The sequence below is a fragment of the Natator depressus genome, chromosome 7 (assembly GCF_965152275.1).
Source record: "Natator depressus isolate rNatDep1 chromosome 7, rNatDep2.hap1, whole genome shotgun sequence".
Classification (NCBI taxonomy): Eukaryota; Metazoa; Chordata; order Testudines; family Cheloniidae; genus Natator; species Natator depressus.
This window is the reverse complement of record NC_134240.1, coordinates 77,821,857-77,833,858: the sequence shown is the minus strand read 5'-3', so window position 1 is coordinate 77,833,858 and position 12,002 is coordinate 77,821,857. Positions and strand designations below refer to the sequence as shown.

At 40.8% G+C, this 12,002-nt stretch overlaps 1 protein-coding gene and 1 long non-coding RNA gene across 4 annotated transcripts in view; one reads left to right on the top strand and one right to left on the bottom strand.

Moving 5' to 3' along the window:
* The window catches only part of LOC141990945 (uncharacterized), a 39,593-nt gene extending 32,674 nt beyond the window's left edge, over nucleotides 1-6,919 (top strand). For both annotated transcript variants that reach the window (XR_012640301.1, XR_012640302.1), the window contains exon 4: nucleotides 4,830-6,919. This is a non-coding gene — a long non-coding RNA (uncharacterized LOC141990945). The remainder of the gene's footprint in view (nucleotides 1-4,829) is intronic.
* Nucleotides 1-12,002, bottom strand: part of REEP3 (receptor accessory protein 3) — a 68,567-nt gene that overhangs the window by 20,419 nt on the left and 36,146 nt on the right. For both annotated transcript variants that reach the window (XM_074958861.1, XM_074958862.1), the window contains 3 exons: nucleotides 7,467-7,543; nucleotides 5,872-5,992; nucleotides 5,225-5,338 (listed from right to left, as the gene is read on the bottom strand). In XM_074958861.1, the coding sequence (XP_074814962.1) occupies nucleotides 5,225-5,338; nucleotides 5,872-5,992; nucleotides 7,467-7,543 (312 nt within the window). The remainder of the gene's footprint in view (nucleotides 1-5,224; nucleotides 5,339-5,871; nucleotides 5,993-7,466; nucleotides 7,544-12,002) is intronic.

Here is a 12,002-nt window from a genome sequence, read left to right as displayed (position 1 = left end):
CACAACAGGTCCCTATCCTGATTGGGGCCTCTAGGCACTGCTGCTAATGAACAATAATGAAGGAGCTACTGAAGAAACAATTCCGTGGCAGACCATACAGCAGACCAATATTCTTCATATCATGATACAATGGAACCCAAAATGACAGCCAAAAAAGCCACTTCTAATGACTAGAATTTAAGGGTCACAAAATGATGAAAGATATTTAATAGAAAAATATTTTTTAAATAATGCATTCATCAGGATCAAGTCTTTTCTCTCTCTGCAGCTCAAATTTCCACAGGAACATTAGTTTACTACATGATGAAATACTCTTAAATCCAATTCTCAACTACACACACACACACACACACACACCCACCCCTGTGACTTAGTTGATAATTTGTTAAACTCTCACTAATTATCTTCCAGCATGGTACTTCCCACTACGCTGCCCAAAAAGCATAACACCCCTCTTCAGGTCTCAGACACCATGATTTTATAACAATGGCCTGGCTAATGTATTCAAAGACAACAGGGAGCCTTTAACCAGCTTCAGGAGCTGAGCTCCCTGAGCATCCGCAGCTGTGCTATTTTGCCAGTCTACACCTCTGACTCCTCCTGCTCCCTAGTTCTGGCTCTCTGACTCCCTGGTGCTTGGTCCATGGAACACTGCAGGGAGAATATACTGTAATTAACTCCCTCTTGTGGAAAGTTGGAGAGGAAGAGGCAGCTGCAGGCAAATCCTGGCAGGTCAGGGCAACAAAGGAAAATTTTATCTGCAGCGAATCGATGTATTCCATAGTAAAAGTGCTGCAGTGTGAAGTCCAAGGTATCTTGGAAAAATGCCAAATTCTGCAATTTCAGACTCCATGAGCTCCTGATTGAACTACCCCATTCATCTCACATCTCTCACAGCTACTGTTACAGACTCTCTACAGACACAGGCAAATATTGCTGAATCAGTTTACACTGCACATTTTCAAGGCTATCTCCACATAAAGATTAAAATTCTCTTTTAAATGAATAAAGATTTTTGAAGCACAATTCCACATGAAGGGGTTAATTACACAGCTATGGAATCACTGAATACCTGGGACACCAAATATACCCACTAAAGAAAAGATTAAAATACAAACCTTGTATTTAGGGCTTCCTCACCATAGTGCACTGCTGCACATATTAACCCATGCTTGTGTTTTTGTTTTAATTAGTTTCTTAAAATGTTATGACTGTGTGACACCTTTATGATTCAAAATCCAGGAAGAGAGGTGCAGGCAGAGCTTTGGGTTCAATATCACTATCCATTCCCCGCACACAAGTCGACATATAACATCCTCTCAGATGATATATTTAAAATAGTTGACATGCTCTGGCAAAAAGCATGTGGTCACTGCACATAAACTAACTTCACAAAAACCTGACCAAGGGCACCTCTAGACTAAGAAAATTGACTGTTTTAATTTGTGTTAGCTAATGCAGGTTAACTAACAGTGGTTGAAACATCAATTAGCACCTATTGTAAACAAACAGTGATATTTAAGCACTTGTTAGCTGATGGTGATTAACATTGGGGGGGGGTGCACGCCTCAGTATACCTTCATGTTGTTTACTTAAGATGGAAAAATTAACTGTGTCGTCTAAGCTCTTCCTTGGGACAAAAGCAATAGTTTTGTCCAAGGCCTTGTTTTTAGGAAAAAATTTTCCTGAGCTATACAGTGGAAAGAGTAAGCCTATCCCATTAGGCTGAGATTAGTACTGAACAGAAGGAGAGGTGCCTGTGATGTTGCAGCCCTATGTTCCCCTTATCTATGAAAGGTTTTGGCTGCTGGAATTCTTCACCAAAAGCAGCCCTACTGAAAGGTTAAGTGACCAATCTGGCCTTAAATATCTGATCAGCCAACCGCTGCTTCAGCCAAAGAAGCCTTTCTATTGTTATAAAGGCCACTATGGTTCTCAACATGGTCCTAATGATGTATGTAAAGTCTGACAAAGATGAAACTGCAGACTGATCATAGCAGCCTCTGAGACAGTTTTGACTGTTCAGCCCTCCCAAATGCAGCTGAGTATTCCTCTAAAGCAGGATAAAACAGGATAAAACGTTTAGATGGCCAGATAATTATCTCCCTGCGTGACCTTGGGCAAGTCACTTATCTGTGCCTCAGTTTCCCCGTCTATAAAATGGGATTTTAGTATTTTCCAACCTCACATGATACTGTGAGGGTGAACACATTGAAAATTGTGAGGTGTTCAGATACTAGATTGATGGAGCCATAAGTACTGAAGATCTCTCTTCAAAAGTAGACTCAACCTTTGTTGATCTGCCCTGAGGTAAGCACCCAATTCAACAGAAATTTTAGTCCACGTGATTCTCCAGACTTCTTGAGGGAGGGTATTCTCATTTACCAGCCAAGTGCAACTATCCTTGCATCGGCCTCTGGGGATCAACGTGGGTAGATGCTGGGAGGCAGATATACTAAATCCATCACAAGAAGTCCACCAAGGCAGAGAGACAGGCAGGCTCAAGGCCATCTGTAACACCCTGGGTATAGATGTGGAAAACTACAGCGTGGGTTGTCCCAGTCGTAAAATAATTTCTGGAATTGCAAGCCTCCTTCTTCAATGTCAGCTGTTAAAAGGTATTGTTCTCTTCACTTGGAGGCAGGAACAGCTGACTTGGGCAAACTAGCAAGTCCTTTATATAGCAGGAATGAAGTCTCCAGAAAGAACACATGTGCAATCGCCAAGTGCAAACATGAAGGAATTACACCCAAGCTTTTGGAATGGCATAGGGCATTAAAGAGAGAATTTCTGATATTAATATAGCTTAAGAGTTCTAGGGAGTTTGCTCTCTCTCTCCCTCCTCTTTACAATCACATTGATACTATGACTGTCATTTTTCCCAAGCAACTTATTTGCACTGGATTAATTGTACAGATATTCATGAGGATGCATAACAAAATTAAAAACAGAATAAGTATCCTTCCATTCACAGTTGAATGGCTTTGAAATCCAAACCTTATTGACACTGAGGCAGAAATTATTTGTTACTTCAGAGAGGAAGGAATAGCTGGGTCTGAATGTAACTTCAAATTCTGTATCTTTGAATATTCCTGGCCAGCCAGAAGTAAATCATTGTGATGTAATCATGGCCGGCCGGCCAGATATTGGAGGGAGGGAAATGACCACAAAGCAGTAGTGTAATACTGCAGGTGGTCATTTTATCTTTTCAGAGTGCACAGTGTGGCAAATTAAAATAGGAGTGTTCTGCTCAAACAGCAATACTAACCTCCTTTTAAAAGAGTTCACAATAGTTAAAAACGGCTATTTTTTATATTCCCTCCCAGTCCCCAGTTCCCACTCTGATATTTAGGGCATACTGCCATAGGAATATAATTTGTTTAAAATTGTTATGGCTTCATGCATGTAGCATTAATAACTTAAAATGATTAATACATGAGAACAAACAACCACCACCAATATGAAACAAATGTCCAGCAAACATAAGCTCACCATGCACTTTTCTTTATAATTACAATCATCTTTTGAAGCACCACTCAGGCAGAAAAATCTCACTTTTAAAGAGTTAAGGAGTCCTAGAAAATAAAAGTTTGGATACTTTTTCCAAGTCTTGTTTAAAAATAAACCTTTACACAAAAGAATGTTTTCTTAATTATAACATTTTAAAAGGTGGACAGCTGTTTATACAAACTCTACAATAGTATGAATTACAGTATTCACCAATTTTATTTGTATTATAAGTTACATTTAGGTAATAAGACGTAAGGTGTATTAGATGTTGGGATAGCAACAGGCTAGTTTTTTGCTGGGCTGACTGGCATCACACCAGAGACTGCTGAATCAATTTATCACATCTTAATGATACAGGTGAATATTTAGGTTTATAGATCTAAATTTTAAATTTCAGACCAAGGAAAATGTTTTATGATTAATATTCCAATGGAAACTTTGAAACACATTCCGTGCAGTGTCTGAACATCCCAAACAGTGCAACATGCACTAGTGTATGAAGACCAGAAAGTGAAACTGCTTACAATGTTGTCAAGAGAAATACCAAAATCAGGGCAATCTGGGGCATCCTATCTGACAGATGTCTTTAAGTGGTAATGTGAAAAATATTCCTTTTATGGAAGTCTGTTTAATTTTCCTCATTGGATCCAAAAGCCCAACAGTCAACATGTTTCTCCCAAACAGGTCAACTGTGTTGCCATTTTAAGATGTTTACATAACATTTCTATATATTACTTTTTAGTGGCTTATTTGGAGCTTTAAAAACTTTTCAATACCATTACTTTAAGCATTCTAGTTTCACTTGTTTTCACTGGAAATTACGCCTGAAATTGTTTACCAAACCAGAATGTATGAATTCCAAATGCTATTTCCTGCATTTTTTTTTAAAGTAAAAAAGTGCAGTTTACGCTTCAAAGATTAAACTATACTAGTCAGTTCAACCTCTTCAATCTTCTATGTTAACCAAAATAAATCTTTCAAGCGTACAAGTTGTTTCCAGACTTATTTCACGAATTAAAAGTTGACAGCTTTCTTGGTTACCTTCAGTTAGTGGCTTTTCAATCAAATATTTTGGGAAACCCCCTTCGTTAATTTCAGTCAAGTGGCAGGCAACCATGAATATGTACAAGTTATTAAACTGACATTACATTTAATATAAAAATGCTACTCAAAGCAAGAATATGCAAATCAGACAACTATGAGGCAAGCTTTCATGTAGTGCATTACTTTAAAAATTGGATCTGAAATCACAAACTAGGAATTAATCGCACAAACCAGCTTTTATCTGGGGTAGTAATATTTCATGCCTTATTTTGCAGATGCAGTTACCTCAGCTTGATTGAAGAAAGACCGCAGAAAGAAGCCAGAAATCCTGTAAACAGTGTGATTACCAGCAAGAAAGTGTAACAAAGACAGAAAAAAAAGAATGTTCATCTTTCACTAATAGCTTGAACATAACAGTGTAGTCTATATTTTGATTTACCACACTCAGCGGATCTCCATGATCCAAAAATTTACACGCTATTCATTTTAAAACCAACAGACATAGTATAAAGATGCTCACAAAATTGCAGTCCTTAAATTACATCCCCCTATTTTTAAACACGTTACTTTTAGAATTAATTCTTTGACTTAAGATGGGTAAATAACCAATACCACTTCACTTTTTTGTCCATAATATTTACTCTGAACCGTTTAGTATAAATGAATTTACCTTCACAGCAGCAGTCACTGCAGCAGTAGCTGCCAAATTTAAACCCTGTCTCCCAAAATTCACCATAGTTTCATAACCTCGTTCTTTGGCTTGTACAATATACCCATCGATCTCCTAAAAAAAAAAATCAAATCAAAATACATATTTAAATTTGCACACAAAATCCCTGAAAGTCATGAAGTAGTATTACCCCATAGCATTATTTTATCATCAAAATTTTGATAGAAGACTTGAAGATGAAATATAAATATATTTCAAACTTATATTAAGTGTATTAGGCTATGTCTACACTACAGACCTTACAGTGGGACAGCTGTACAAATGCAGCTGCATCACTGTAAGATCTCTCGTGTAGCCGCTCTGTGCCGACAGGAGAGAAAGCTCTCCTGTCAACATATTTAAACCACCCTTAATGGGCGGCAGCAGTAGTTACGTCAGTGGGAGAAGCGCTGTGCATGCTACCACTTATGACGGTGAAACTTGTCATTCAGGGAGGTGTTTTTTCATGCCCCTGAGCAACATAAGTTTCGCTGGCATAAGTGGTAGTGTAGACATGGCCTCAGTTAATATATTAACGTTTAAGCACAAAAAAAAAAAGATTTAATTCTTGCATTTAATGCCAAACTTTGAAAATAATAATTTCTTACCCGTTCCTTTGAAGAAAGAAGAGGATGGAGAAACTTCCTATACATTAAACTTGCCCCTCTAGTATATGGAGAGAGCAGCCAAATAACAAAAGCGATCTTCAACTCATAATACAATGGAAGCCTGCAGATAAAAAGTTATGCAAGTACTCTTGTTATACCAATAAATTAAAAACCAGCAGGATCTTATTAAAGGGAAAAAAGCAAAATACCACATTTATTGTGAATACAGAAAGAATCATAGTAAGCAGTTAGTTACAGCTATAACATTCCATTCATTCATTCATTCATACACACACACACAGGTTCTGCAAGGTTGTTATCATAGTTACCAGCCTTAGAGTTGCTCATGCCAAGCCACTGGCCAGGTGGCCTGGACATGAGGAGGGAGCAGGGCCTTGTCAGATGCTCATCTGATGCTCCTGGAAGTTGCTTTGCAGAATCAGACCCCAAAGTTCTCACTTTTTAGAGTCTATTTTTATAGGAATTTCTTCCTATGCCAGTCTATGGGAATTGCTTCATCATGCTGTTGCTGAATCAATCAGCAGATGGCACATTCCTGACGGCTCCAAGAAGTTATCTTGTTCTTTGGTTCTCCCATTCTTGAGGCTGTCGGGTGGATTCCAGTCTGCCCTCCGGGGGTCCTCTGGTTATTTCCACTTGACGCCTTCTTCAGCCGATGGACACTGGATTCTTAGGCTGGCACCTCCCTGATCATTCAGTTATTATCCACACCAAGCATCCATCCACATACATCCTTTATCTCTATTTTAATCACAATTGTTAATACAACAAAAGGGCGAGGAGGAGCCTCTGGGTGCTGTTTCTGTTGTTAGAGTATTGCTTTGAGTCTCTGTGAATTGCTTTGAGAACAGACTCTGTCTTAGAATGTACTAACACAATTAGCAGCTTGCAAGTTTCACACACAGAGGGAGAGAACCAGTTCCAAAAACCAAGAGACCTCTTAATTAGTAATACCCTGGAATTTAAACTATGGGGAATCAAACTCATTTGTGATTTTAATACAGAACTTCTTTAATATGATCCAACACTCTGATAAGAAGGTAGATGTTAATTCACTACCAAAAACAAAGCCTTGTAAAAAAATGTGTAACAAGTTTGTTTTTTGCAACAAAATGTGACACTATCTTTTCATCTAAGGTTCTTAACATCTATAGTGATTTAAAATTAACTATTTAAGAGAGCATTATCTGTTTCGTTGACTTTTATTTGGTTTTCATTTAATGTAATACCATCAAAAGCAGAAAGGGTAAGAGATTTAAAAATCTTTCCATATTTTCTGGCAATATACTATTTTATTTATGACACCAGATTTTTTTTGCATGAGTTTTACAACTCCATTCTCCTCTCTTGTGCTTTACTGCATAAGTAGCATTTTTCTATCCCCACTCTGTAAGGAATTAAAAGGCACCGCAAATTTAGAAATGGGGGACACTATTCATTATGCAAGTTCCTTATAGCAGTTCTTGGAAAGGTCACCTATAAATAAAAGTTGGTAATTACATCATCATCTCTACATTAAATCATCAGAAAAAAAAGTTATACCATCCCATGTTCCATATTATGCAAAATCTTACCAAGAGATCATTAGGTCTGCTACTGTTTCAGTAACTGTATAAAGAGCAAACACAATCCAGTACATCATCCATCGAACCTGAGAATGAAAAGACATGATCTTTAATAGAAAAGTTTTAATTTAAATTTCCACTTCTATAATAAAAAACGTTTAATTGCTGCTATAACACAAGAAATTGAGCAGTGTCTTTCCCTTGCTCATATTGAGTGACTTTTTTTTATTTTTAAAAACACCACACACACACAAACCCAAATCACAAGAACAAGTAGGTTTTGTTTTGCTTTGCTGTTGTTTTGAGAAGATGGTCTGGAGGCAACTGTCTAAAGCTGCTGGTATTTTCAGCAATGTGATCCCTCCCAACCTGCCTTGACTGACAGGTCTGGTTCTGCTTCCAACCAGCTGCAAACAGGGGAAAAAACCATTGTGTAATTAAGCTGTGGAACTTCTCTACAAAATGGTCATCAAGTGGAAACTCATACTGTGTCTGCTCTCCACTACCAAAAACAGGGAATCAGACTTGAAAACAACCAATCATTAAGATGCCCTTTTCAAAAAGCGAATCTTTACTAAACAAGAAAGCCCCGAGAAGCCTAAACTAAAATCTTCTCCCCACTATGTGCAGCTAAAAATGATTAAATGTTCATTTTCCATCATGGTTCTACAAAATAGCTTCTTCTCCACAAGGCTGTAGGTGGAAGAGAATTCCCATTATGCTGGATACAACAATATGAAATTAGGATGGTAAACTGGTGAAGTCTCTAATGCAGGGGTGGCCAGCCAGCTGCTCCGGAGCCGCATGCGGCTCTTCAAAAGATAACATGTGGCTCCTGCCAGGAACCAACTCTGGGGGGGAAAATGGTGGGTGCTCAGCATGCACCAGCAGCCCCCCATCAGCCCCCTGCCCTTCCCCCAGCACCTCCCGCCTGCAGACACTGCCCCCCCAAATCAGCACCTGCCCCTCCCTCACGCCATGATCAGCTGTTTTGCAGCATTGAGGCAGCTCTGGGAGGGAAGCACAAGGACACAGTGCCCAACCCCTCCCCCGCCGCGATCAGCTGTTTCGCAGCTTTGGAGGCAGCTCGGGGAAGGGAGGGAGGGGGGCTGGGTGCTGCATCCTTGCTCCCCCCCCCCCCCCCGAACAGCATCGAAGCTGTGAAACAGCTGATCACAGCTGGGAGAGGGAGGAGTGAGGTCCTCAGTCCCCTTGCCTGCAGCACACTGCAATCAGCTGTTTCATACCAGCAGGAGGCTCTGGAAGGGAGAGGGGGAGGAGCAAGGACACAGCTCACTGGGGGAAGGGGCGGAATGGAGCAGGAAGAGGCAGGTGGGGGTGTGGACTTGGTGAAAGGCCAGCAACCCCTGGCCAGAGCCTGTGTCTCCTTGAATAAAGTACACAGTGACTAGCTGGTGTGGAAATATTTAATCAAAATTTCTCTTACCCATCTAACAATGGAAGGCAAGTGCAAAAGGAAAAAGAAAATACAGATGAAAAAAATCAAGGCTTCCAACAGGTGAGAGAATAAAGTACTTTTTCGTTGAACGTAATAAGGCCATGTGTCTTCTTTGCCAGACATGTATCTCTCAGTTCAAATCTTCAAACTTGCAGCATCATTCCGCTTCTAACCATGTATATGGGGATCAAGAATTTCCACAAGATTCTGAACGCCGCACTTTAAACTGAAAACTTTGGGGGGGGGGGGGGGGAACGACACCCACCACGCAGATGTAGAAACCCAGTTCCTCACCAGATTTGCCAACCAATAGACTGCAACGTTAGCCTCCTATTACGTGGCCTGGCACATAACCCATGCAAAAAAGCCCTACTCTGAAAGTGAGTTTATAAAAATGTGCTTCACTAATGTGATTTCAAACCTGTCACCGAAGAAAGAATCTACAGAAGAAAATTTCTGGCCTGCAGCTTTCATGCCACACAATAGAACGCAGAATCTCCGACCTGAACAGCGACATTGAATCACAACTGCAATTGCAACTTCAGCAGTGAGAGTATTTGAGCATCTCTTTGCATGAGTCATGCGATCTACAAGATAAACCTCAATTACTGGTATTTGTCCAGACTGTGTCTGACAACTGTGTTGTAAGGGAAGAACTCCTCGATATCATGCCACTGAAGGACACCACTTCCCTTTACAGAAGCTCGCTGCCTTCAAGGGATGGCAATAGCACCCCCTAATCCAAAGCTCCTATTAAAGGAGAGAATTACCCACTGCCATGTGAGAGATAAAAGATCAAAGCCACTGAATAGCTACCCCATCCACTATCACCAAGGTCTGCAGGTGCGTCAACAGGACCTTATGATTAAGAGTACTGAAGGTATCAGATAATTCCAATATCAGCAAAGACACATTGGCAATGAGTGAAGATAAAGGAGATTGGTCAATGCAACCAATGCAGTCTGTGACAAAACCATATCTGTACTAAGACTGACAAGAACCAAAAGAGACCTGAGGCATCTAGATAAAAAGAGTCCTCACTACAACCTCTCTCAAAAAAGTAAAATGATATATATTACTGGCCACAGTCAATATCAAACAATTGTTTCATGAACAAAGGCCATACCACTGCTTCCTTCAAGGCAGTAGTCTCTAACTTTAAGGAAGACGTTTATGATCTGCATCAACAACAGATGAAGAACTTTACCAGCTAAGGCAGACGTCGGTTTAAGGCACAGATGTAAAACAAATTTCTCTCAACATTTCAAATCTCTCACTGAGTGACAATTCCTCAACTAGAAGACTTTATATACCTTCCTCCTCCCCCACACCACAACCTGGGCTCCTGCACTTGCCTAAGGAAGTTATGGCAGCTTAGAGTCAGCAGAATCCAGAACTCCCCACAATATTAACACCTCCTATTGAATTAACACAGAGGTGGGCAAACCACGGCCCACATCCAAACCATGGGACCACCCTCCCCTGCCCCTGAGCTCCCGGCCGAGGAGGCTAGCCCCCGCAGCCACGCAGGCAGCATAGCTTGCGCCCACCCACCTCCCAGGCTTTCCAATAAGCCTGTCCTGCTGCTCGGAGTGGCATGGTAAGGGGGCAGGGAAGGAGGGTACTGGATAAGGAGCAGGAGGTCCCAGGGGTAGTCAGGGGGCAGTTGGATGGGGCAGAGGTGGGGAGGAAGGTCAGGAAACAGGGACGGGGGGGGGGGGGTTGGATAGGGGGTGTGGTCCCGGGAGGGGGAGGACAGGGACCCGAGGGGGGGGGGGTTGGATAGGGTGTGGCGTCCTGAGGGGGGCAGTTAGGGACGGGGGTCCTGGGAGTAGGTGGTCAGGGGACAAGGAGTGGGGGGGGGGGGTGTGGATAGGGGTCAGGGCAGTCAGGGGACAGGGAGGGTTGAATAGGAGGTAGGTTCCCAGGGTCGCGGTTAGGGCCAGACTGTTTGCAGAGGCACAGTCTTCCCTACCTGGCCCTCCATACCATTTCACAACCCCAGCGTGGCCCTCGGGCCAAAAAGTTTGTCCACCCCTGAATTAACAGGTTTATCTTTGTAAACAGGCAAGCAAAAAGAGGTCAGACAAGGACTGTGCTAGTCCAAAATGATTAATGTCTGCTTGAAGGACCATCTTTTTCCTCAAAGTAGTTGAGTAAGGAGATCTACATTTTGTAAAATAGAATGACTTCAAGGAATTATATTAAACTATGATATAAATAACAGGGATCAAAAAAAGGTTAAGGACAGAGACTGACTGGCATAGATATGACACTGCACAGTCACTGTGATGCTGACTAGCATGAGACAGTTCTGATGTCCCGTTCTCCAGAAAAACTACTACTACAAAAAGTAAGAAGTCTGTAGATTTGCTAAAGTAGCCATACTCTAAAAATCAAGTCCCTATTCATATATCTAGGAGGCCTGCTTCTAGAATAGCAAATCAGACATCATTCTGAAGGACTATATATTACCAATAAGATCTGATAAGCATGTGCAACCAAAACATATTCGTTCACTATTGTGCTCCATATTGCTCATGTCAAGTTTAGACTGCACTGACTATTTCATTAAAATCACAGCTCTAAACTCTATTACTTTGGTGGACTTTTTTAAACCCAATTTATTCCCAGTAAGTAAAGGAAAGACAAGGGATTTGGTTATGTGATGGAAGCCAGTTACATAATCTCCAGACATACGAATTCTCTCCTCTGCAATAAAACCTCATTTTCAGTACAGAATGCTGTCTACCAGTGCCAGTTAACAAGTCACTCTTAAAATTGTACATAACTATACTTGATTTTTAGGCTTATACTGTAGTATAAAGCCAAACACCCTAATTTGTGGAAGACGTTCTGCAAGTTGTCAGTAAAGGTAATACATATCTATAGCACTGCTTGCCACAAGCAAAGAGTGGCCTGCTCTTAAGTTAGGCAGATGAATACATAATCTTGGTAGTAAAAATATTTTCAGATATAGCTGTGAGTAAAGTTAAGCACATACATGTTTGTAGCTTGAGGGGCTAAAATTTTATTTTTATTAAAAATTTCAGAGGAATAAAGTTTGTCACTTCTAAACAAAACTC